Source organism: Charadrius vociferus, unplaced genomic scaffold, assembly GCF_000708025.1.
Source record: "Charadrius vociferus isolate BGI_N301 unplaced genomic scaffold, ASM70802v2 scaffold111, whole genome shotgun sequence".
NCBI lineage: Eukaryota > Metazoa > Chordata > Aves > Charadriiformes > Charadriidae > Charadrius > Charadrius vociferus.
Window position 1 is genome coordinate 3650639 of NW_009647046.1, and position 27704 is coordinate 3678342.

At 38.8% G+C, this 27704-nt stretch overlaps 1 protein-coding gene across 3 annotated transcripts in view; it reads left to right on the forward strand.

Moving 5' to 3' along the window:
* PHF21A (PHD finger protein 21A) overlaps positions 1 to 27704 on the forward strand; it is a 100178-nt gene that overhangs the window by 65145 nt on the left and 7329 nt on the right. For 2 of the 3 annotated variants that reach the window (XM_009895673.1, XM_009895672.1), the window contains exons 5-13: positions 7449 to 7649; positions 11412 to 11666; positions 13138 to 13224; positions 15381 to 15677; positions 17459 to 17557; positions 18647 to 18698; positions 19466 to 19545; positions 20003 to 20063; positions 22527 to 22690. In XM_009895673.1, the coding sequence (XP_009893975.1) occupies positions 7449 to 7649; positions 11412 to 11666; positions 13138 to 13224; positions 15381 to 15677; positions 17459 to 17557; positions 18647 to 18698; positions 19466 to 19545; positions 20003 to 20063; positions 22527 to 22690 (1296 nt within the window). The remainder of the gene's footprint in view (positions 1 to 7448; positions 7650 to 11411; positions 11667 to 13137; positions 13225 to 15380; positions 15678 to 17458; positions 17558 to 18646; positions 18699 to 19465; positions 19546 to 20002; positions 20064 to 22526; positions 22691 to 27704) is intronic. The other variant, XM_009895674.1, reaches the window with a different exon arrangement.

Sequence of the window (27704 nt, forward strand, 5' to 3'; positions counted from 1 at the left end):
TTTTATTCAAGGGACTGTGTTACAGTACTACGCTGTAAAATTACTTGATGACTGTCCTTTCCACTTGGGTTATTCAAAAATTTGAGGAGGTATCAGATTTGAAAGTACACTTTTATTTAAGTTGATAATTTGTGAAACATGAACTAAGTTTACTAATTTAAATTACTCTACTGTGCTTGCTTAATTCAGACAAATTCAGTTTAAAGGATGCTACATTATGAGGTAAGTCAGAGGTAGGAGAAGAGAAGCAGCAGGACTTCCCTGGCAGAGGTGTTTTGCTTAAACAACTAGCTGCTGTGTATAGATGCGAATGGCTTTCCCATGAGGGTGGTTGTTCCTCTGTGCTCTCCTGCATAGGAATAATAATCCACAGGGGGTTTTTTTTGTGCTGGGATTTTATATCCCAAGGTTCAGTCCATGACAGATTTTACAAGACTGCATTATACACTTCTAGAAAACTAGGTTCAGTCAGAGATCTTACTAATATACTTTACATTGAAGTACAAAAGAACCTTTGTTTCATTTCTGCACAATCTAGGTGGCCCTTTTTCCCCCTAAGATATTTTTTCCCCCCTGAAACAGACAAATGGAGGTAGAACAACACAGAGATAGGCAAGATAAAATTAAAATGAGCGCCTTTTCCATGGTAGTCAGCAGTTTAATTTTTTCATCAGCCTTTTCATGTTGAGGTGATCCCCACATCCTTTTACCAGTTTGTATTTGTCTTCGGAAGTATTTCTGGGAAGCAGAAGAACCTAAACCAAAACAAACTTTGTCAAATTAAAAAAAATTAATTTCATTCCTTTCATTCCATTCCTCCTTAATTATGTGCAAAGTACTGCACTTAACTGTTTCTCCTGTTCTGCTTTGCCTGTTGTCATACACTTAATTCTCCGTTCATTAATTGCTTCATTGTTTAATTATTGTAGCTGTTCTTGCAAGTTTCTTTCCGTTAAGATATGTACTGGGGTAAGAAGGTAGATAGTACATTTGTTTAATATATAAGCTGCAGGAAAACGTATGCGTGCCGCTCCTATTAGTTCAGTCTCTGTTCTCTACTTTGTGCAAGAGTAAAAATTCTAAAACGAGAAGACAGTGATGCATAAGGCATTTCACGGTACAACATTCCCTTCCAAAAATTAATTGGTCTTGTGGTGCTGCAAATGGTAGAAGACACGGTACTGAAAATAAAGCAATCAAGAAGTCACATAAAGCAGAATGGCACAGCAACTATTTTTGGTCATTTTCATTTATAATTCTAGCTATATTTTAAAATAAAATAAAAAAATGATAAGCATTCTCCCCCGTTAAGAATGAAGCAATTAGCACTATTTTCAGAACTTACATAATTCACTTCTGAATGATTTCTAGCAATTTCAAGTAGTGTTTTTAGATCATAAATGAAAAATCCCACATTCTTCTTTAAAGTATGTATGTTCATGTGTGAACTGTATATTTGTTTGAGAATCACACTTGTAGTAATTATTTTAAATAGTCTAAAATATAAAGAAGTGTAGTAAGTTTACCAGCATTTTTAATGACAAAAATACTTTTCACAGCATGGCAATGCTATGTAACAAAATTTATCTGACAAAATGTCAAAGTAAATTTTTACAGAATGAAGATTTATTTAAATTTTGTTTCACACAAGGTACCCTATGCTGTATGCAGTAGTAGTGTTAAAGATATTAAGACTGCAGAGCAAGCTCATGAATTCAGAGCGTACCAAAATTAACTGTACTGTCTTGGTCCACGTCTGGTGCTCAGTGGTATCGTAAGCGTATTGCTCAGTTTATCCCATAGGACCATCAAGGTAGAGGGAGGAGAAGCATTCAGTTCCCCTAATATGCTCCACAACCCCTTTTAGACACGCAGAAGAAGTCCTTGTACCTTTGTGCAGCCTTTAGCCAGGTTTTCTGTGGGCTGAATGCAGCACACGCTCTTTGGGACAGTTAGTGGAGTGTTGGCAGTGCACTCACTGACTGGGTAAGATATCTCTGTATTTAACAAAAGCTTAAAAAAAATTGATTTTAAACTATAAAAAGAAACAGTGCACGTTTCAGTAATAAAGCCCAATAAAGCATTAAAGTATGAGGTGGACGTGGTCTCCCCGTCCCACTGGTACGTTCCCATTCAGCGCACAAACGCCTCTGCCCCGAGTGAGTCTTTTCAGACTGAAAGATGCAGGTGCCATTTTAATCACCTTCAAGAAGTGGGAAGTTGTACCATGCTTTTTTCTTTCTAATTTAGTTGGTTTAGACTTTTTTGTTGATAAAAAGGCCTGGGTATGAGTGAAGCACAGCCAGAAATGCAAAATTCCATAAAAAAATAAAGGATAACCACAGAAATAGCTGAAAATATTTCTGTATTCATTTGATTAATCTTTCAATGGAATTAAATTCAAGTTGTTTTGTACAACATTTTTTTTTTCCTCACTGGTGTAGATTCTGCGTCATCAATTTCTATAATTGGATTTGACTATTTTAAATTTTAGATACTATCTAAAAGCAGTAGATGAGTGTACAATTATTAACCTTGCTTGTAATCTTTCCACTCCCAAATACCTCTCCCAAAATGCACCCTTTTTGCAGGTTAGAGGCTACCTACCTATGCCGTGGCTTCAAAATCTTTTAGCTTCTTTCTGCCACAGAAGTTTTGGTATCTCTCTGTTTTGTCAAAAAGCAGAGGTATTTCACTTCTCTTTGGGTAGCGGCAGGTGATGAGGCTGTCAAGGAGAGGGGAGGGAGGCTGGAAAGGAAGATTGCAGAGCGATGGAATTCCCTCCATCCCACTCCCAAGTTGGAGCTTATGTGAAATCAGTACTTTCTGTTAACTGTTTCAGTCTCAGCAGTTGGCAACTTTTATATCTCAGAGAATATGTCTTGGTCCTTGGAGGGAAGAGGGAACGGGGGATCCGTAACAGCTGACGTCCCGGGACTGGTGGGGCAGGAGAGCAGGTCGCTAACAGGCAGTTGAGCAATTGAAACCACACAATTCAAACCATACCAGCTTTGGTTTTGTGATATAACAGGTATGCGTTGCAAGGTTGTTCAGTACTTTACTCTCATTTTCAGAAGATTTTTACGTTTTAGTTTTTATTGATGTTTTGAAGTTTGAAAACAGACCTTCCTTTAGATACATGTGCTCTTCTGAATGTGTTTCTTGGATGAAGGCGAAAATGTGTCACCAAATATAACAAGGGATCTAGTATTTAAAAAATTGCTGTACTCGGATAACTATTTTGTTACTGATTGATTGATTAAAATGGAAATAATGCTTAGCTAATAATGTTATACTTAAACCTTACTAAGCTTTTAAGTTTGCTCCAGGAACTTTTCGTTGCCTTACAGCAACATATTAACAATAGTTTTTTATATGAGCACAGAGAAGACACCTTTTGGCACAGGTCTATGGCCGTAGAAGCAGTTTTTCTGCTTAATCAAACCAAAATGATCTTCTAATGCTGTGTTAGGATCTGGCCTGTGGCGTGAATGAGAAAGTGGTGTCGCTGACTGTCACAATATTGATTACGATTATTACCTTTAAGAAAGGGTCATGTAAGATGTCTGGGGTCTGTGAACTCAGTGGTGTGAACGGTTCTTGATGAGACTAGCAAGGAATGTGTCAAGACAGCAAGAACTATGAGATTATGCTTACGGGGCACCGTTCGACAAATGGGTTTTGCAGTAGTCTGATAGTAACCATTGCAGAGGGCTAGCAGTTACTTTTTAGGGTAGAATACAGTTTGGAAGAAACGATGTCATTCTTAATGTCTTTCCCGTCCTGGATGTAAAGAGAGGATTGGCATTCAGCTTTGAGGACAATTCAGTAAACTTGAAAGACAAATGCTTTTCATATGTTTGCAGTGTTGCAGGAAAATAAACTATTTTAGGAATATGGGGAGGGTTAGAGCTTTCTGACGTGCAGAAGACTATTGTGTTTTGTCTGTGATGATGTGTTTATGACTGAGTTAATCTCAATTTAAAATTTTGAATGTGTCAGTAAGAATTTAATTAAATTAAATATTCTTAAATAACAGTGAGTGGGAAGGAAAAATGGCAATGATTGCATCTGAAAAAGAGGGAATATTTCTTAAGAGTTCTGTGGTACCTTTAAATAACCTCAATCTTACTGGCACTCAATCTCTAAGGCACGTAGCTAGCACTTTATACCAGCCTTGGCAAATTTCAGTCATACAGATTGTACTTTTCTGCAACACAAACCGCCTCGAAAATTGATGAAGAGCAGGCAAATATCCGAAGAACAATTTTAAAATACAGTTTTAATGAAGTATCCAGTCTGACAGTAGACAAGAGTTTCTTTCACGCCGCCCTCCCGTTTAATCCCCAACAAAGCGAGGCTCTGCTGACATTGCCGCAGACAGACACGTGCCGGGGCTCTTGCGCGGCTGCGGAGCAGCGGTTCCTGCGGGACGCCGCAGAGGGGCCGCGCGGTGTCAGACGGACGGCGTGGGTTGAGGCCGTGCAGAGGAGGACGCAGCGGAGGGTAGTGCTGGAAACGGGCGTAGATCTGCTCTTAGTTCCTGTGTAGGTGCAACCCTGAGAGTCTCTTCTGGTTTTGCTAATTAAGCTAAGTAATTTTGGAATACATTGTTCAGAGTCCCGCTTGATAAGACCCAGCAGTCTTGCAGATTTCTGTAGTTTCAGGGTGGTATTTTTACTGACAGTTGGTAGAAGCAGCTTAATAAACTGCGTAAGCAATTGGCATGTGCTGCAAACTTCAGTTTTACTCTCTGAATCTTAAAAGCATTAGATGCTTCTTCCAATTTAATATCTGCATAATGGATATGGATGGCAGGATATGCCGCTGCCAGGCAGCTCTCAGCAGCCTCTAACTGGCGAGTGTAGACTTCCAGAGCAACGGCGTTTTTCCACTCACGTTATCCATCTTGTGCCAAATATGCTGAGCCTCGGTTTTTGCACAAGGCACTAATAAAAGTTGTACTTCGGTCCTGTTTTTCCCCAGCTCTGCACGGCGTGGTTCAGGCCCGGGGGTGGAACAGGCGGCGTGTGAACGCGATGTGACTCACCTCGCTCCTGCTCCCGTCCTCGCTGGCTCTCGCCCTGCCGTAGCAGTATGGCAGAGGAGTCCTCCAGCCTGCCTCTCCCTCTCCTCTCTCTCTCTTTTTAAGTTTGGGGTTTTTTTTAATCCTTTCACTAATATTCCTCCCATTGTAAAGAACAAAATGGAAATAAATTCTTGGGCTGGTGGTGCTGATTTCCTCCAGTTAGGGAATCAGTAGAAGAGCACCATTATCACTGAATTTCGTACAGGCAGCTGTGGAAGACAAAAACTCCCTTCCTGTTCATGCCGGGTACGGTAATTCTTTAGCCTCCTGTCCAGTCTATGTTCAGTCCATTTTTTGGCAGGTAATCCGTAGGCATGTTGCATTATTTCCTCTCCTACTTTGCTCCGTTCTTCTCTCCTCCCCCTCGGGTTACTCTCTGGAAATGTTTTTTTCAGCTCTCGTATCTGCTTGCTGACATGGCACTTTGGTTTGCATGTTAACGCGGTTGATCTTTTCAGAAAGCAATTTTAAATGATTGTTCAGTTATTATGTGTACGAATGAGCTGATAGACACAGGCCATTTAAAACTATGTGAAATATCTGAATTAGAAAAATGCATTCTACACTCCTATTATTTCCTTCCTGTTCTAGAAGGGAACAAACAATTTGAAGCTTTTAGGCTTTGACAGCTTTTAGCGCTTTTCTGGATGCAGTGTAAAATAGTTCCTTCACGCTGCTGTCCATTACCAACTCCCTGAATTTTTGGTGATGTTGGGCCTGTTTTTCTCTTGTCGTCGGAGCTGAGCGTGCATCCCCAGCCACGGTGGTGGGTTTTGTAGAAGCCGGGCAGTCCTCTTTCTGTACACCTCTGAGTTGCTGAATTCACTCTTTTGCAAAAAGATCGGTCATGTGAGCTCACACATTTCAACCTTATGAAACAGAGGTGGGTTTTTTGTTGATTGTGTGTTTTATTTGGGACGTTGTGCCTTTTGTTATCTTCTTCTGGGCTAGAGGTACACATTCAGTGTGTGAGGCACAGCGCAGTTTTAACTCATCGTCAGCAAGATACTCAGAATTAGAAGTCTACAGTACGTCCACAAGAACTGTGCAGAGAACAGATATTTTGTTAGCTCAGAATTTCATAATCCTGTGTGAAAGGAATTGTTTCAGTTGGTTGTAAATAGCTGGATTTTTTTGGTTGGGTTTTTTTTTTGTTCCATCCCTCTGTTTCATACTGTGTCTTAATACTGATGTTTCAAAACAAAAATCTAAACATTTGATATTGTCAGAAAATTTTTTTCTTTTCTGTGTAAGCAGAACTGCTTGGGGCAGCCCACTCTGTCACCGCCTGGCTCTGGTAGAGGTTTTCTGACCACTTCTGTTTCTGCTGGAGCTTTCTCAGCTGAGCCCCTGCCACATCTGTGGGCTTCATTGACCTCTTCTGAAGCCAACCTTGTCATATAACTCTTTTGGAGTACACGTATTGTCTTGATCAAGGGGGCTTAAGTATATTTCTAGGTCTTTTTAAAGCTGTCCTCATTTGGCGGTGGCTGGAGTGTAGGAAAAGATGTCTGTTTCTATCATGCCTGCAAAAGGTAAAAAAAGCCTCATAGTGCTTTCATGCTTGCCCACACTAAAGTATAATATGAACATAAATTGTAAGCCCTTATTACCCACGTGGTGACATGGTATCGTATCCTGCAGGTCACCTGTCTGCTCTTAAATCTATTGAGTTACCGTCTAAAGATACACAATGGCCAGCAGGAGAAGAAACTTCTTTTTTAAATAATTTCAAACTTTCAAAAGCTATAATGTAATAGGAAGCCTTTAAGATGGGAGAAATAAGTCTGTGCAGTTTCCTTCCCACGTAGGTAGCCCTATCTGATTTTCCTTCAGGTGCCAATATTAAGCAGAACACCACACATCTATGCCCTTCCTGTTCCCCACTTCGCACCCAAACTGACTGTCTCTCCACTCGATTTTGATGCTTGATACAAAATGGCATCCCCATTGCCTTGAAGTCAGCCCTGAGGCTTCAACCTGAAGTCTTTTTTGGTCACTGTGTAGGAACGGTGCATGTTTGAAGGAGTCAAAAACTTTGGAATCTGAACGCTAACAAGTCTCAAGTGAATACAGGTTAATTAGGTTTTGCAGTGGTTTGCGAATAGGCTGAATTTGGATGGGTGGGTTTCCGCAAGGTCACCCTGCTGGGCAGCAGCACTCCTCTGTGGCCTGTTTTGACGCTCTGCCCATTAGGTAACACCAATATTTAAAATTGCAAAATGAGAAGTCCCACGAAGCTTCTGAGCTGTTCTGTATTTAGGTGAAATAAACGTAACTTTAGGTGTTAGTATCTTCTCTAATGCGTGCAGCTAAATAACTGTCATTGTTTCCGTTTATGTTTTTGTCTATCTGGTAGAAAAGAGTGGTGGAACAGCTTCGAAAGAATTTGATAGTGAAGCAAGAACAGCCAGACAGTAAGTTTCAAATACAGCCATTGGCACAGTCAGAAAACAAACTACAGACACCACAGGCGCAACCACTACAACAGCTACAGCAACACCACCATCAACAGCAGCAGCAATCTACTGCACCCTCTCCAAACGTGATTGGATCACAGGTAAAAATCTCTACAATAATTCTTTTCCTTGCTGAAGGTGAAGTTCACTGGGGGAAAAAAAAAAAAAACCACAAAGAAAGGTGCAGAGAGAAAATGACAAACTTTCACTTACGCCCATTAGTGTACCAATATGAATTTCTCCTTTTATGCACATGCAGATATGGGTTGTGTGCCTTTTTTTCAGCAATAACCTCCTATCTAAGTAAAAAAAAAAATTAAAAAATGTAGTGTTTAAAAGTCAGATCATAACCTTACAGAAAAGAAGAGTGGCAGTATCACCTTTCTTAAAAGTAAATAAAAGTTTAGCAAAGGAACCTATCTTTTCCATAGATGCATGAATTATTGTCCGTACTCAGCAGATCTCAAGAAACAGTAAAGTCTTTACATGCACTGCATGAGGTGTATTATTAAAATAATTTATTTTTAAAAGATTAACGGAGTGCTCACTGTATCTGTGAACAAAATGTAAGAAAACAGTTCCCTCTTCTTTCTTCTCGATTCTTTTTAAACAGAGGTAACTTGTATCAAATAATATGTATCTGAGTCTTCAAGGATTAGTCTAAAAGTATACAATGGTAATTGCAAAGTTTGAACTTCAGAAAGTAGTGTCTTTATTGGGAAGGTACACTGAATTTGAGTACAGATAGGATTAGAGACATAATCCCAGAACTCACCAGAGAAAGTCATCTGCTATTACTAAGAGGGGAATTCCAAGCTGATTCAACATCTCTCTTGTTCAAATATTTAGAATCCCCAAAGTATGCTAATAAAACAGCAAGAAAATGCAGGGTGGTGTTTTGTACAAAGAAATGTATGTGTAAAAAGAAGTGTATTTTTTCCCATTGATACAATCTCAGCAACCCATGTTTACCGGGATAGGTAGATGGCAGAATTCACCCATGAAGTTTACTTTATGCATATTGCAGTGAATCACAACCATACCTTTGACTGATTGTGGTTCTTGTCTTGGCTTTTCCTGGAAATAGAGGAGGGAGAAATGATTGGGCTGTTAATTTTCTCATTAACTCAACAGGTTGTTTTGGATGCTCTCTAAAAATGTATTTCAGAGACTTAGGTACTTGTATTTTTGATAAAAGAATATTGAAGAAATGAAACAAACTTAACTATGGAAAAGGCATTTTTGAGCAGCAACATCTATACCAGAGCTAAAATGGAAAAAAGAAGTAAATATTACCGTGTCCTAAAATATTTACAGCCAAACAAGAGATCACTATTTGCTGTATCAATGGTCTGTGTTTTTCAGTCAGGAAACATGACTGCGAAAGCAGTTTCATGTATTTCTCCGTATTCCACACTTTGCATTCATGCATTAACTTCCAGGTCATCTCCTGGGTTGTAAAAATTGAGGTTTTGTTCAAAGTTAAAGAGCCCTCTAGTGAAACAGTCAAAAAACTGCTACACCCTTCTGACTATCATCGATACAGTTGTACTTGGAAAGTAATTATAAACTGAAAGGCAGGTCATCCTCTCATTTGAATAAATAGGCCAGCATTTATCCTTAACGCTTTTCTATTTTTATTTATTTTGGTACAATCCTGAAGTAACCTCACTTGCTTCTGTACACATTTTGTATCTAAGGTTGTGCCTCTGTCCTGTTGCCCTTCAATCTCTTTCAGCAAAGAAAAGTCAAATATTTTGTCTCTCGAACATTTTTACTGCCTACTTTTGTAAATAATACATCTTTCAAGGCTGTGTCATGAAAGGGAATGCTTTCAATGGTTATTTTCAGAGTAAGTCAATTTAGGAATCAAGGTATATATGCTGCCTTAATAGTGGTATTTTAATATACTTAATATAGTCCAGTAAGAAGGGCTTTTGAAATTTTCATAAAGCAGCAAGCCTGCTAAAAGGTCATATTATTCCAATGTTATTATGTGAAATAATGCAGTTTTACTGTGAATGGCACTTCAGTATGAATTCATGCATTGAAAACTTTTTAGAAAAAATAAGGTAATTAATGCTCAGCAAAGTAACAAGGATATTAAAGCTCTGTGCTCTGCTGACTGAAACTATACTCTTAGTACTTACAGACTTACTCGGACCCCTTGATAGAGTCACGGTCTCGTATTACATGATCGATTACACTTTTCTTTAAAATGTTTATGGATGAATGTAATGCTTGTGAAAATGATACCATGTTCCATCTCGTTGAAAAAGCTTGAATAATGTTACTGCATTAGGGGAATGGAGCCTCCTGCTTTGGAGAAGGTGCAGCAGAGGTCAATAAAAAGCTTTTGAATCTCAGATAAAAAGTTAAGGGAATTGTTCATGAAAATTGTTCAGGAGAATTTAATTATGTCTGGATTTTGTATAAATGTATAAAATTGAAGCATGAGTTATCCTTTGATTTGGCAATATAGTGTTGGATTTTTTTTGGTGCGTAATTAATAATTAGGGGATACAGTTTAAGCATTATGAAATTAGAGGTGTGAAGGTAAACTGCATTTTTGTTGAAGGAAATAATATTGGTGAAAATGCTGAAGAATCCAACTGGAAATACATTTATATTATTTTATTAGAAAGAAGAGAAAGGTCTTGTGTGATTAAAATCAAGCAGTCTTAATCAGGCATGTTCAGAACATGAAAAAGACTGCCTGATCCCTGGTTCTGCATTTTTTCCTGTTGTAGAGCCTAGCGCTGACATCAGGAGGGAATGGTGGTTATTTAATACTAAGAGCATCTGATCATACCAATAACTGTTTTGAAGATGCAATGCCATTGGTGCAATGGATTTTTTACACCAAAGAGAAAAGAAATAAGCTCACTTCCCATTCTGTTGAGTGTCACCTTGTCATGAGTTTTCTGTGCACATTGTGTTCCCGTTTTACATGGAGACTTTCTTGCCTTGTTGCCTTTTCAATGAGATTCGTAATTGTTCGTTTCCCTTAACATCTTAGAAGACAGTACATTTTAAAACAAAACCATGCAATTATAGTTGTTTTAACTTTGGAATTTGTGGGCATAGTATATTCAGGCATTTCAGATAAATGTTGGCATTAAGTGATTCCAAAGTGTTTTTTTTTTTAAAAAAACAGGCCAAGAGCAATCACGGCGTCACGTATATGTTTCAAAACCAGCCCGTTCCACAGAAGTTAAACTTAATTGCCTGCAGCTGGACAGACTAATGGCCAGCTCTTACAACTTCAGGGTAGCCCTACTGATATTCTTAGGAAAGAAAGTTCAGGGCCAAATAACTGTATGTATGGCTAAAACTGAAATTTGAGATACCCAAAATCAAAATACGTTTTTGTTCTTCAAGAAACCAATTTATGAACGTTTTTTCCCTCTTCCTCTGATTGCGAGGATCTCTTTAAATAAAGTTTCCATTTGAAAATTTCAGTTTTAATTGTTGAGAATCTGGTTTGCTAGTATGTTGCGTAAACCTCCAATTTATAGGTTTGATTTTGAAAGTACGCGTTTGGAAGTAATATGAAACTAAAAGATCCAAAAATGCATATGCCACTACTCACACTTGATTGTCATTTTCTTGGGAATTTGTTTTGAATCAATCTGTAATGCTGCAGATGATTAAGATAGATCCATCAGGTGCCTCAAATGAGAATCCTTTCTAGCTATCCAGTTTCCAGAGGTGTAAGATAATGTGCTTGCTGAGTAGTAGGTAGATAGACTCAGTGCTGCCTTTTCTTTCTCTTACTGTCTATTGTTTCTGACTAACCAACCCACGTCCTGTCTGATACGAAGTGTCTCTGTCTCTTACAGTGTATTTTCTGTTTCCCTTAGAAAACTGTAACTACAGCTTCTATGATCACCACTAAGACACTACCTCTCGTCTTGAAAGCAGCAACTGCGACCATGCCTGCCTCTGTTGTGGGTCAGAGACCTACCATTGCCATGGTTACTGCTATCAACAACAATCAGAAAGCAGTCCTCAGCACTGATGCGCAGAATGCACCAGTCAACCTCCAGACAACAAATAAGGTCACTGGGCCAGGAGCTGAGGCAGTCCAAATAGTGGCAAAAAACACAGTAACTTTGGTAAGCGTTTCATGTGTTTGCCCTGCAGATACGTGTGGGTTTAGTTTACAAGAGGGCTATTGGAAAAAAAATAAGCAGTCAAATTTTTGCACAGAAAGGAGAATAGCAGGGACGTGTCGTGAGTCTTCACCAGTTGACATTGTTAAAATGATAGTCTAAGAGAAAAGCGTTTACTGTCTACATGGATCGTTATTACTGTTTTGGTTTACAGAATTAAATCAGTACCATCATCACCTCTGTGTAAAGTTTCCCGTGTTAGTAAATAGTTAGTCACGGGGAAGCAACGATTGTTTTGCCCCTACCTAATCTATGTGGCCGTGTTCTGCAGAATTCCTACTCTTTTCTTTGATAAAGGAAATGTCAGACTTTCTTTGTTTGATCAGTTTGGGTTTTCATCTTAGATTTTTTTGAGTCAATCTCTCTTGTTCCCTTTGCGTGATACAGTCTGCTGTTAGATACATCACTTAACTCTCCCCACTACCATGTCTTCACTCACCACTTTTTCATACACATATACAGATCCTGTTTCTTTAAGCATATATTTTGGAAAGTGCTTTGGTTACATCACACAGTCTTCAGAATAGTTAGCCACCTAGAAATGAAAGAAGCGGTGTTTTAGAATTGGGTTATATAGGCTTCTCGGTCAGGAAGCCAGGCATTGCATAGCATTGTGACAGGGAAATTTCACTTCTGGAGTAAAGGCTAAGGCTTCACTAAGCATAAATCCGATTTATCTTTATTAAAAAATACAGTTTAGTAATGCAAATGGAAGTAGTTTTGCTTCCTATTGAGGCATATGTTTGCAATCAGAATAGAGAAGACTCTTTGAGTGGAGTTTTTTCTACTGTTCTCTTTTCCCATGACATCCCTTGCACCACTCTCATCTGTCCTTTTTGTCTGTGCTTCATTTCCTTGCTGAATAACTTACTTAGGTTTGGGGAGGTGATCCTTTTTTAATAATAGTCCATGTTTTATGTTTCTGTAGCAAATTTCATCAACAATTTCAGACTATTTTCCCAAGCATTAATTAATCAGTACAAGACCTTTTTGAAGTAAATTGCAGTCTTATGTGGGTGGGTGGACAGAAGTAGAGAAGGGTGGAAACTAACATGAACGTGAATTTCAGAGGGGTGCTCAACTTAGGGTAGCTAGTAGTGCCATTCAGAGGTTAATCATATGGCAGTTCCATCCAACTGATTTTTAACTATTAAAACAAATAGGAGTTTTCCTTGTCTTCAGATGAAATGGTTTTAGATTGCAGAGCACAGTAGTTGGTACAGTTGAACTAAAAGGAAAGATTCCTTCAGTTTATGAAGCAAGGTGTGTAGGAGCTGGAAAGTAAGATTAGGTTTGTCTCTAATACATTTCTAATGAGGAACCTCTAATGAGGTGAAATTACATTCAGGGTGTTGAGTTTGGTGAACAACTTCAAAGCTCTTTCCACTTACTGAACTCTCTTACGTTCTTACAGCAGGTTCAGGCTACGCCTCAGCCCATAAAAGTGCCGCAGTTCATCCCTCCTCCCAGACTTACTCCTCGTCCAAATTTTCTTCCACAGGTGAGTGTACAGAGAACAAGCAATAGGAGAAGGAACTTAATTATAGCATAGACAGGAGATGCTTTCTATAAATATCATTTTTGTCAGTCTTTATTGCTGACCTGGTGGAGAACACAATTCATCCTCAACAGGTTTCCGGATGATGCCAGATGTAAGGGTGCAGTCAATACTCTTGAGGGCAGTGCTGATGTTCAGAGGGCCCTGTTTGGACTAACCCCCTGCGTAGGTACAGGCTGGGGACTGGCTGGCTTGGGAGCAGCGCTGCTTAAAAGGTCTTGGTTGACCACAGCTAAACTAGCGGTGTGCCCTGGCAGCAAAGCAGCTTAGCAGCATATTGGGCTGTACCAACAGGACTGCAGCCAGTAGGTTAAGGGAAGAGATTATCCACCTTTCCTTAGCAATCATAAAACTGGATCTGGTATACAGCGTGCGATTTGGGACCCCCTGGTACCAGAAAGAAGTTGATAAATTTGAATCAATCTAGGGGAAGAAGGCCACTAAGATAGCTGGGGGGTAGGAATATATGACCTGAAAGGGGAGGCTGAGGGATCTGAGCTTGTTCAGTTTGGAGAAGAGGTTTTGGGGGCACCCTAGCAGCAGCCTTATTTCCAATATCAACAAAGAAATTAACAAGAAGATGGAGACATAGGTGTTTGGCAGGAGATTTATAGGCAATGACCATAAATTGGAACAGGGAAGGTTTAGACTGCGTATAAGGAAACAATTCTCTCTTTGAGGACAATTAGGAGTGGAAGAGGCTTCCCAGAGACGTGGAAGCTCCATCCTTGGAGTCTTGCAAGACCCATCTGGACAATGCCCTGAGCAATCTGGTCTGCATTTAGTGTTGGCCCTGGTCTGAGCAGAAGGTCAAATTAGAGACCTCCTGAGCTGCCTCCCAACCTTTACAAGTCTATGATTATGAAATCCACATACGATGATCGTATATGATTCTATTTACATCAAATGAAACAAACCCACAGAACAAGTGTCAGTAAAATTAAAGCATCACCCAAAGCCCTAAATTGCTCTTAATGTTTTTTGCTGCTCATGAGCAAAAAAGGAAAAATGAGATGTCTCTAGATTGTTCCCAAGTATTTCTGGAGTGCAATGGAGAGTGACTTTTGTTTGCAACTGAGCAGTAAAACTTGTGTTTTACTTTTTTTCTCATGATTTGCGGAAGACACAGATTGCTTCTTTATTTAAAAAAAAAAACATCTTGGAGAAGCTATTTCGTTTGTAAGAGATATGTGGCACTGTGAATAAAAGTCTAAATCTTTTACAAAAGAAAAAAGGAAAGTACAGGCTGGTATCTGATTAAGATTTGGGGATGGTGAGATCTGTTGGAGTGTGACCTAGTTTTCCATGATAAAATGCATTATGGAGTATTAAAGGTGGATAGGACAATAGAAATTAAATAAGGAAAAAGACTTTATTTTCAGAGTAACGTATTCTACTTCTGTACTCTGTAATGATGTGATAAGTGCAAACTTAACAATGGGCAAGAAATAAGCAAGTATTGGTGGTGGAGGACTGGAAGATTCTTGTGGCTCTTTCTTGTGAAAGAAGAAAAGAGTAATGACTGCATTTACCTGTAGCCTTTACTGCTTTCAATGAGGGGTTAATGTATAATCTTGACAATTTTTTTGCTTAGCAAGATTGGTTATGCAGGTGCCTAAATAATATATATAGTTGACAAAGGTTGCAGGGATTTGCTGAAAATTTTAATTATTTCTTTCAGGGCACAATCAACTGTTCATGATTTCTTGGAGGCTCAGAATAAAGCCCTGAGACACACTTTTAACGTGAGAGCCTCAGCTGTGCTGAATTTTTTGGCTTACAAAACCAATACATTGATTTAGATACAGATAAGGCACCTGGGCAATAAACGTGCTATATAAGTGTCTGTGCATTCAAATACCATTTCAGGGGCAGTGACTGCATATGCAAATGTTATGGATGGTTTTATGCAAGTAGGTTTGAAAATGTGACTTTTCCTTCTCACAGCATACTTAGGACACTATGCTAAAAATTACATCGTATAAAAAATCAAGCAACCTTCTGCAGATTATACAGGCTGAATTGAAAGACTTACTTAAAAAGTTAGTCTGAAATACTGATATACAAAGATATCTTTTTGTTTGCTTTTTTTTTATCAGGTTCGACCTAAACCTGTTGCCCAAAATAACATTCCTATTGCCCCAGCACCTCCTCCAATGCTTGCAGCTCCTCAGCTTATTCAGAGGCCTGTGATGTTGACAACCAAGTTCACACCCACCTCTTTACCCAACTCTCAGAACTCCATACATCCTGTTCGTGTAGTTAACGGGCAGACAGCAACCATAGCCAAAACTTTCCCTATGGCACAGCTCACCAGCATCGTGATAGCAGCACCGGGTGCCAGGCTCGCTGGACCTCAGACTGTACAGATCAGCAAACCAAACATTGAAAAACAGGTACAGATAAGAAAGTGTCTACTAATGCAGCATACTGGGTTTATTGCTTTACTGTGCCGGTTTGGAGAGGATGACAACCATGGAGAAGTTTTCAGTGGGTACTGGAGGTACTCGTGTTCCAACAACAGTACAAATTATGGAATGACTTGCAACTCTCGGGGCAGAAGTTACCATTTGCTTTAATATGGCCCATTGGAATCTTTTTCTTATGCTTTAGTGTTTTTATGCTCCCCCTACTGTCTTAACTTCGGTAGTTGACAAGCAAGCTACATAGCAGGGCTGTAGTAGTATCTTGGAGACCAAGTACAAACTGAAGTTCATGTTCATATCAAGCCTTTAAGAAACACTGGAAAAATATTTTCTGCATTTCTGTTTTTCAAAGGGTGGCTACGTGAAAGGCAAAAATTACGCAAAATCATAGAGGTATTTAGTATGATAAATGTAGCCATTTCTTCCTTGATCTTGCAGTCTTGTGATTGGAGGCAAAATAGTCTTGCTCACCTTCTGAAGGCTGATAGTTCCCCGTGACTGAATTGGATTGATTGAGTGAATGGGAGACCCTCAGAAACAGAGAATTCTAGATGGTTAGTTTTAAAGGCTCTCTCCAGAAAAGACTTCTATAAAATAAAACATGACTTTAGTCAGTGTGGATTGCAACCGAGAGTCCTTGCCATTCACTTCGAGTAAAGCAATCTTCTGTTTCACTTCTAACTCTTCCCTATGGTATATTTTAGTATAATATTGTATACTATGTGATACGTTATCTATAACATAGTATTTCTGTAATTTATATAAATAATAATAGTATATATTTCATGATAACTCTCATAGGCTAATGTGCCTTCAAGTTACCTTCTGCTTTTGAAGTCACCTATGGAGATTGTGAAAATCATGTACATGAAAGATATGCTTATGCTCAGTTCTGCTTATGAATTCTCATGAGTAGGGTCTTGTGTACCTCAAGGCTGTTCCACAAGTTGTTCAGCAGTGCATGTTCTTTTCATATGGTTTGAAGTTGTACTTCTGCAACACTATACTTTTGATGCCTATTCCTTTTGATGTCAGCGATATTCATTTGCTCTTTGAATAATTACTGGCAATTCAACTGTTGAAAAACATATAGAAGAATGGTGGTGGTTTAATAATACGTGAATGTTTCTGTACATTTTCTCCATATCATAAAGGGGAAAAGTTTGTCTATCTGTAGCTTACCTTACTCAGTTTATAGCCTCAGCAGCTATGCCACGGTCTGAGGATTGTCATGCAGGGTTTGTGATACTATTGCAGAAGATTATGACTTCAGAGAAGGAAAAAGCTTCAGAAGCATCTGACATCGTAGGAGACAGAGAGACGTTTTGTAAGCCATTCATAATTCTATGAAATATGAAGACTGAGGAGTGAGAAGTACAAAGTGCTTGTGCCATGCAGAATAGTTTCTACCTGGAAGTTTTCCATGGGATGCTTTTTCCTAAAGTGCCTGTTAGTTTTCCCATACCATACAGTGGTTTCTGTAATGGAGTTAACTCTTAAGATGACTTGTATTGTTTGCGTGGCTGCGTGGGTTAACGGAATGGTGGTAAGGCTGTTTCATCCTTTGTTAAAGGAAAACACCTTATTTAACATTCATCTCACGTCAGATTCCTCAATTAAGTCTTTGTTAGTATACTGCCAGCGTTAAACCTTTTCTCCTGTATCTGTGAAAGTATTTGTTTTGCTTTATTAGTCAAAAGTAAAAAAAAGTAATTTTTGTCATTGAATGAGAGAAACACTATTTCTTTCAGACTATTAAACCACATGTGGAAGCAGAAGAGAAGCAAACAGAAAGTCGTACAGTTACTCCGCCTGCTGCACCGAAGCCAAAACGAGAAGAAAATCCACAGGTATCAGAACACACCCAGATCTTTCTTTTAAGAAAAAAAAGGAAACACTCTGTCCTTCAGAAAACATTGCTTCCCCTCTGTTCCCTCAAGACTGCTTAACTTTAACATTCCATACATTCCTGTTGGACAGCAGTAGTTGATAAGGCTACAGAATAAGAAATCTAACTAAATATAATGCATTGCATTTTTCAGTCCTGGAATGCATTTGACTTTTCTAAATTAGAAGATCATCATTTCCCTGTGATACTTCTTTCAACCAGGAGGCTTAGATTACAGTGTTGATTTCCATTCCTTTGAGGTTTTAGACTTCTGGAGTTATTTTTAATGCTGGAGGAATGTTCTTATTTGGCTTTATAAAATACCTCTTCACTGGTGAGAAGGATGGAAACAGTCATGTTCACATTCTGCCTGGGTTTTATTCCAGTTTAGGTCCAGTTGGTTTTGGGGGAAAAGAGTGCCCAGAATGGCAATTTCTTAAAGCCCTTCTGCCATGCGGAACTTTGGAACTGATTACAGCTAAATGCTCTACTACATTTGTTTTTGTAAATGGATTCAAACTGACTACTGTGTGAGCGTTAACTGTTGTCAGTACAAATTCTGATCTTTACATGTCTGTGCACTTCCTGCCTTAAAATTAGAATCCTTTAAGAAAGCCATAGCCCTTATTGAATGGCAAGTGTAAACCAGAGTTGCTGCTTGTAGTTCAAATATATGGAGAATGATCTTCAACTAGCAATATTTTGCTGGCAAATGAACTGTCTTGGTATTTACTAAGAGGCAATCACATAGTTCAGCTCTGGACTGGAAGTAAAGAAACTGCTTTCTTTTTCTCAGCTCTGCCAACTCTGTGATAATGAGCAATTGGCATTTCCCTGTATCTCAGCCTGGGTTCCCATCTAGAAAACGGGACTATTGTCTATCCCCTGTAAAGCAGTTTGACATATATGAATGAAAAGTGATTTATATAGAAGCAAAGTATCACTAATAACATTTTTGTTGCTTAGTTACCTGACTTTAAAGGGCCTAACTGACATAGCTTATCCTAACGGTTGGACTTACCATAATCTTTTTTTTCTCCCCCCCCCTCAGAAACTTGCCTTCATGGTGTCTCTGGGACTAGTTACTCATGACCATCTGGAAGGTAGGAAAAATCTCTTGAATTGGTTCTTGAGCTCCCTGTTTCATGGCCATACTGAATTGGAAGTACAGGTCGAAAATATTTCTGTATTAAATGCAGTATTTTCTTGCACAAAAGTACATCTGGGATGTCTGTACTCTTGATCTAACTTAGTTTGTTGTGCATACTTTTTTGTTCCTCTTATTGCATTGAAACAAAGCAGTTGCTTATGCAGCTGAGATCAGTGGTTGGGTAGAAAGTGAATGCTCTGATGGAAGGGAAGAAGTGTGTGACAATCCTGTTGCTTTCTGGACATCCCCTGTATCTGCAAAGTTACACCATAGCTTTTTGATTTATTTCATGATTTCATGGGACTGTAATCTGCAGTGAATAAATTAATAGATTATAACTTGTTTTATAATTTAAACTCGTTAATCCTATACAGTGAAATACAGCCTAGCATTTGATGGCTTGCATATTTCTGTACTGTATTTATTTTTAAGGATCAACAAGGTAACTGACCATGAGTTTAAAATGTCTTAGTTGTGGAGTACTTGGCGAGAAGATGGCAGTCATTTCATTAGTTAGTTGATCACTGTATTTGTATTCCTTGTCAGCTCTTAGTTTTCAAACCTTCAGAAATTAGGAGTATGACAAAGTTGCATATATTCAGCATGATTGGTGCTCTGTAGAAATCTTCACAGCTCTCATCACATGTAAACTGAATTCTGCGGACTTTATATAATTTCTGAGACCTGTTGTTTTCTAACCCGAATGCTTTGTTTTACAAGAAATCCAAAGTAAGCGACAAGAGAGGAAAAGAAGAACAACAGCAAATCCAGTGTACAGTGGAGCCGTTTTTGAGCCTGAGGTACTAATTTTTTTGCTGGGGGAAGCTGGTATTTTCATTATGAGCTTGCGTGTCCTTCTGCCACGTTGCCACCTCTAAGCTATCTCAGTTCGAACTCAACAGGCAAGCTATCATTTGTAATTCTAAAGGCTGTTGCAATGATACGCCCCTCAGATTTTTAAATAGTAAATACATGGGGATGTTCTTCTAATACTGATGTCTTTTTCTGCCTTCTCCTGTGTAAAGCTGATGTTAAATGGCGGTGTGTGTTAGTCTTACCATTAGGTCAGCATGTGTATCAGCCTGAAGCAATCCAGATGTCAGAAGTAGTGTAAAAAGGCTAACCTTTCTGAAGCTGTGCTTCAGGAAACAAAGCAGCCGGTAATCTCACTTAGTCTACTGTGCTGTTCCTCAGCTGCTGCATATAGTTATTGCCAAAAATGTTGGCCAACAAAAATTTTTATATTCTTCCCTGCAGCGCAAGAAGAATGCAGTCACGTACCTGAACAGCACAATGCATCCCGGGACACGTAAAAGAGGTGAGATATACTTACACCTGTCTCCCTGCTGCATGCCTCTTCCTCCATCTTGCCTTTGCAGTCCCCTTGTTGATTTGAAGAGCAAAACAAAGAAGGATTCTACAGTACTTCATTTGTCTAGTAAATTTCCATGGTAGACAAAGATCATGACTTCTAGGGATTAGCATAGCGGGTTTTATTATTATTTATCAAAAATATTTATTTTATTTAATGTTTCATTTCAGTTTCATTCTCCCCAAAAATAGTAAAATACAACAGATAGAGGAAAGTGAAAAGTGAGATGTTTGAACATCATTTAGTGGTACAAAGCTGCTGTCAAGATCCTCTTGTTAATAACTAAATTGCATTGTTACTGTCAAGAGGAAGGTGGTTATGGAAGAAGTGTCTGTGCCCTGAATAGGAGAGGAAACTTAGTGTGACAAAAGCCTTGTTCCCCACTGGGAGTAGAGATGGGTCCTTCAAAAGAATTTATCTTGAGCAAGAAAGGCTATCATGCTCATACTGAGCACTTTTCTGCAACCAGAGTGCCACTTGTCCTAAAAGGAGAGATGATCTTTCATATGGGTATGCGGTATTATTCAGTAGAAATCCTTCTGTAGAACAGGTGAAATGTTAAGATTATGGTGAAACAGATGCATCAGAAGAGCATAGGTGAGAATGTGATACTATTTTTTGTGCATGGCATCAACCACACATATATGACTATCTTTCCCTGATTTTTGATCATTTTCTGCAGTCCTTAAAGAATCGTAATACCGTCTCTACTCCTGAGTCTGCTGTCTAAAAAAAAGTAATCAGTCAGATTAAAAAAAAAAAAGGAGTTCTACCTATCACTGACCAATTCCATTATCTTTGGTTTTTGGCTGCAAGGTCAAATATTCATTTGATATGTGCTTTCCTTGGTATACCTTTTCAGTCCAGCAGGCAACGTGGCAAAGCTGACACTTCTGCAGCTATGCTGTTTCTAAATAAAAGCATAAGTCTCTACTGCCATCCTCTAATAACATTAAATGTATTTTTTTTGAATTATATGACGTAGATTTTATAGAAAGAGTTTTGCATTTACTCAGTGGATAAGTAAATGTTCCTTCTTCTAGTAATGATTTCGTAATTCTGTTTTATAACTCGTTGTGAACAAGTACTGTATCAATGAAAACAATTGCATGCTTTTGTACTTGATACTCTCTTAGCCTGTTTTTGCACACTGACTGCTATTATACTTTCCTTTTTATCTCACACCCTGTTGTGAGCCTGTACCTTGCGTCAGCACCAAATTAGTAGCACACATTTTCCGTTGACAAAAGATTTGGATGTATACATTTGTTTTGTGATTTAGTATAGCAATATATTAGGTGAAAAGCTTATGCAAGCATGTGCCCTTGAGAGCTTTAGTTTAATTCTAGATGGTGCTGAGCATGTCAGAAATTTCAGCCATGGACATCACTATCAGAAATCCGTTTCCAAGGACATACTTAGTCCTGGAACATATCCAGACCTTAAATGCAAGGTTTAGCATGTTAATAGGTATAGACTGACAATCTGTAAACATAAGATCTGGGGAATTATTCCTAGATCCTAACTCCTTTATGTTTACATATCCATAAATTACCATGGAGAAGGGGGGCAGAAATGACGGTTACATGCTGGTTTTTTGCTGTCTTGCTTTGCATACATAATTTTATGAAAATTGTTACGAACACGTTTTTCACTTCTGCTAGTCTAGAGGAGCATATAGGAATCGTGCATAATCAAACATACTTGACTGAGAAAGTCTAAGAAAGAACACAGGATGTGAGGAGAGTCACAGTGGAAGACGAGTGGTAGGTTACAACTGGTAGTGCTGGTGTTATGGGTCAGACAAAAGGACCTGTTCTTGAGGTAGCCTAATTTAAAAAATGTACCAGTAGGGTAGAAAGTGCTGATCTGTGGGTGAATGGGTTTAAAGACAGGGGAAGAAAAGGAGGGGGCTAGTGAGTGTTGGCCTCTGATAAAGGACTTAACCTTTGTGTAGATTTATGCTGGCACTAGAAAGATAGGAAGGTGTGGGATAACAGTAGAAAGGGTTGAATAGTAGTTATTGTAGCTTCTCTCTAGCTTTGATGCCAACACGTTTTCCCTAAAAACTGAATAGCCTCATTTCTAGGATTGGCAAGTGTCCCAAGGCTGCTTTTGTGGGAGTGATTCTTTGACCCTCTACAGACCTTATTTCTGTTTCCTTCTGAAATACATCTTTTAAATGTTCTTTCCTTGCAAAATTCTACTGAAAGATTTCTAAAAAATGTTTTAAATCTTTGCTTCTGTCCTTCCACTTGTAACTTTTATATTAACTTCCTCTCTGTGCTACATCATTTCCTTTTTCACGCTAGCCAATGAGGACCACTGGCCAAAGGTATGTAAGATCATTTTTCCTTTCTTTTTTTTTTTTTTTTTTTTTTGTGTGTGTTCCCTGTTGTTAATATGTAGGTCGTCCACCTAAATACAACACGGTGCTGGGGTTCGGGGCTTTGACCCCCACGTCCCCTCTATCCAGTTATCCCGACTCCCCCGAAAATGAAAAGACAGAGACCACATTTACTTTTCCCGCAGCTGTTCAGCCTGTGTCCCTGCCTAGCCCCAGCTCCACAGACGTAAGTAACTCTTGGGGAGGGGGTTACTTTTAGAAAGATACGCAGAAACAGCCACGAGGAAAATCATTGCAGATTTTGTTTCTTTAGTCTCACCCATCATTTGTCCTGATTCAGTGCAGTGAAACGGTCCAGCATTCTTTTAACACCCTTCCTTTTTCCTCCTGCACCTATGTTCTTACCCTGTGGAGATTTTATTTATAACTTCTTCAGTGGATTGAAACATTGGGAGGCACCAGGCATGCTAGATGAGCTCATTTCCTTTGTGCAGCGTCTGAGATCTTGTCTGACTGAATTGAATCTGTCATCCATGAAAAAGGGGGAAGGGGAGAATGAAAAGTATTACTTACAGGCCATAATAACAAAAAGTTGGGGTGTTTCTGTAACAAGAGAAGGAGGAAAACTACTTGGATCACCCAGGACAGCCAGGACCAGTGTTCACAGCACTGGTTATGACAGTTGTGGTGTACTGGTGTAGCGAAATACATCGCCCCTGTAGTCAGATCGCAAATTCTTTCTTGAGTGAAATCTGTTAAAATTTATGAAGAATAAAGTGTCCTTATTTTAAGTTAATTCAAAGATAAGATTTGCTACTTCAAGCACAACTTTTTTAAGTTGCTGAGAACTATCCAGTTATTTCATTGTTTCTATTTCATGCAAAAAATTATGAAAAAAATTTAGATGTCATGCATAAACTGTAGAAGATAAATAGCGTGGGAAGAATTGGACTGAATTGCTGTGTAGGTCCAAAATGACATAGTGAAGGGGCTGTACACTATCGTTTGTATGAAAGTGTCCTGTGACTGTTCAGTATGAATGAAACAATTAATTGCACAAAAATTCTCAGGAGTTGTAGTGTACTTCAGTAAAATGCTTGCGTTTTAATGACTAGTACTTACTGAGCATAGTTTAAAAAATAAATGTGCTTTCTTATTTCTTCATACCAGTGCTGCAAACTCCTTCTGCAATCTGAGCCAGAGTGGTCTCTTCATCCCTCCCTTTTTTAAAAAAAAACGTATTATCACACATAATTGAGGCCCAACCATTTGAAATGGGCTTTAAGGGAGAGTTGGGCTGCTTTATTTTCATCTATGCAGTTGCATCACTGTAAGTACATATACTGAGACCAACTCTACTGGCCACATACAATAGGAAACAAGCCAATTTCTTGCCTCTGAACGGTATTTGTTCTGCAGAGGTAACAGGAATAGAAATAGTACAAGTATGTCTGAGTCACTGAAATAAATAGATGCAATTCTGATACCCGGGGAATACGTATGTGAAATTAAAAGGTTCTCTTTTATGTAGTCACTTTTAAGAGCAGACTAGCACTTGACTGTAAAAACACTTTCCTGACAGTCAGATGAATGGGACTGTGGAACAGCCCCTCAGGGAGGAGGTGGGGCAGCTCCATCTCTGGGGACCTTTAAAAGTAAGCAGTACAAACAGCTAGCAAAGGTGCCGGAGAGCACATTTTTTACATTGGCCCCAAGAGAAGGACTGGATAATGTGGTGGGGGTCTTTTCCATCTCTGACTTGTATGTGTGTACTGCCGAGTCTTTTCTCAAAACAGCATAATGAGTTGTTGCCCTGTTTTCTGCAGCGCCTGGTGGCAGCGAGCTAAATCAAGAATAGTGAATTCCTGTAGCATTCAAATCTAGTTCTGAATGCCCTGAATTTCTGAATTTGGGTAGTATTGAGGCCTAGGTTCCAGATTGCTTTAATATTCATTAATTAATGAAAATCAAAGTGTTTTAAAGGAGACAATGGAAGATTACACAGCAGGTAATTAACATTTTCTTACCTGAGCATATTATAATATAGCACAGTAGTACTTCTTCCCCTTTAGAATCATATATAAATCTCCTTTAACGTGTTTCCAGACAAGTTGTTTAGTTTATGTGTATATGCAACAGCACTAACATTTTTGTGGGTTTGATTTTTTGAAAGAATTTTATCCCAAAGTCCTATTCAATGCACATTCACTATCAAGTGGGCTAATTTGGTAGACTTTTCAGACATATTTGGTATTGAATTCCGTATGAAATAAAAGACATTTAAAAGCAGAAAATAGATTTCAAAGTGTTCATATTTTTTTTTAAATAATGATAGACTATTAAACAAAATTTGAACCTTCAGAGACAGGAAAATATTGGAAAGGAAGTAAGCATGAGATCTGATCTTCTGTCATTACATGTTATAAGTCTTATTAGCTAATCATAAAGAGAGAAAGGGTTTCCCATTGCCATCATGAGCTGGAAGATGGTCTTCTGTTAATATGTTCTCATAAAATTGCTGTCTAAGTTTGTGCAGTCACATCCCTTTTTTGTGATTTGTTTTCCCCCATTTGTACATTTGGCATGGTGCTTCCTTTTCCCATATGAGTTTTGAGAACTTAGCAATACTTGTAAAAACCTTTAGCATCCTTGCTGGAAAAGTGCTATATAATGCTGAAAAAGTACAATATATTTAAACACCAAGAGTCAAGTCATGCTGGAGATGAAGACAAAGAGGAAAATTAGGTCTTTTGCATTTAAGGAGCTTGCAGCTTAGTTAGATGTAGAATACAATATACTCTGAAATGCTCATGCCACAGTTTATGACCAGTGCTACCACTGAGAAGAACTGTCCTGCCTGTCACCAGCAGTCTTTTCTCGTCCTTTAAATGCCTTCTATGTTGTTCCAGCACAAATATATCTCAGGCCACATTGTGATCTGCATAAGGGAACTGGTATAGCTAAAAATTGTTAGTCTTAGCCAAGATCGTGCCCTAATCCGGTTAATTTTATAGGCACACATATTCTTGCACCAGCCTCAGGCAGGGGACAGAAGTGGGTGTCTGGGCATATAGAGAAGGCAGGATCACTTCTTTTGGCAGTGAGGCCAGTCCATGTCACGTTGAAGAGTGTCAGCACTGTTAGCAGATGATGTGAATACAGAAAGGTCTCTTTATTATAGATAGGACAGAAAATGTTGTCTGTACTTACAGCCTCCAGCTTTTGAGGGCTTAAAAATAAAAACACAAGTGCATGCCTAAGTAAAAGGCTACTTCAGAAGTCTCAGTTAAAACAATTGAGCAGTTCCTCAGACAGATAGAGAAGAAAACGGCAGTTTTGGCCATCTTTAAAGTATTTTTGCATTCATTTCCTGAGAAGGTCTAATTCCTATAGGCTTTAGAATGGAAATTTGATATTTAGCACTTGAGTAATCTTTGTCTTTAGCCAATGTATGAAAATTACGAATCAGGCCAAGCACGTGGCACCAGCTACCATGGCCCAGAATGGCCTTCTTGCCTTTCTCCTGGGTTGTTATTCTCTGAATGACCGGGTAAAGTTTGAAGGGAGTGTGCAGCAGGAACTTGAGATGGGATTGGTGATAAGGTTGGAAGAGTAGAAAGTAGGAATAAAACCTGTGAAACGGAAGGAAGTAATGCACTAGGCAGGATTGAGCAAAACTTCTCTTTTTTATCCTCTTTTTTTTTTTTTTTTCTTTTTTCTATTTGGCAATTGGCTGTGAACCACTTGGTTATGTGTGATTCTCCCTCACGCAGTAGTGGCATATGCACCTGGAAGGTAGCAATTGCCTTTGATGATCAATTACTCAGCAGTAAGAATAGTGCAAAAATATCTATTCTAGTGATGGTTCAAGTCTGTGGTCACAAAATGCCTTTTTATTAGTAAACTTTTTGTATCAAAACAACATTTCAATTTAGAGGAGCATTAGTGAACGTTCAGATTGCAAAGTCAAGCCCATAAAAGTTAGGAAATGCCAGAATTATTATTGCTTCTGATAACATAATTCACTTACATCATACATTATGATCATCTTTATTTATATGGTCATGAACAATTCCCATTGCAGAATATTTAGTTTTCACATGTTGTTCAGTGAAGTGTACATATAAGTATAGATATTACACATTCAAACACACGAACTTCCTATATTTCTGATTTGATGCTGTATTATTCAGTTCTATTGCCTAAAGCCAGGCCCTGCTGCTCTAGATACTTTATAACAGTGAAGAACACTGTTAGCTGTCCAGAAAGATTTCATTTATTTTCCTGGTCTCTTGATACAGAGGAAGTAGAGCAAAAAGTGACGTTAAATCACCTTTTATGGTCTCTGTTCTGAAATTATTCTTCGGTCTCTTCAGCCCGTAGCATGTGTTAGAGCAGCCTCAGTGAGCTCTGCTTTAGCCTAAATTGGCTGCATGTCGCCTTCACAGAGCTGGTCCAGAAGCTGAGATCAGTGGGGTGCGTGTCACAACATCAAATCCAGCCCCCCTTTATGCGTATATTTTTTAACTGCCCATAAAACCTGAGGCGTTTCTTTGGAATCAAACAGTGGCTGGGATTTTGGTAAGGCTGATTATTAATTCTGAGGAAATGCCCTGAATTTTGCATTACCGAAAATAGGACTGTGGATCTTGTGCGTCTGTTTTGTCATCTCAGTGCGTTCAGCCACACTGCACACTGACCAGCTCTGTCACTTCAGGTTTTGCAGCATTCAGTTGAATTTAGAAGGTTCTGGGTCTTAAGTTTCTAAATGTCTCCCCCTCAAGAAGCAACTGCATGTGTCTCTTGTGTAGGTCTCTTTCTGCAGGGTATTAGACAAAACAAGTTTGGTTTTCAGCACAAGTGCCATCGTGTAGTCTGTGGCAACGAAAGCATCTTAACATCTGTAATTCTCTTGAATGAGAATTTTCTTCTAAAATATGAGAAATTCCCTCTTCAATTTTTCCTTAGGTTGCAGAGGATTTTGTTTTAGCTTACATGACATCTCCTGCCTGCCTTCTTTTCCTTGTACTTGCAGAATGCATGATAGAGGAAAAGAAGTTGGTTCCCTGATCTCTTCACAAGAGGCATGAAATGTCACTCATTTAATTCTTCACTTAACACTGAGGAACTCTTTGGTGTTTAGGGATGAAATAGTACCATAACCCGTCTCCTAATGATCCCTAGGACTTCCAGAACCAAATCATGGCACTGAAAATTCACTAAAGATTGATCCTTTGCAA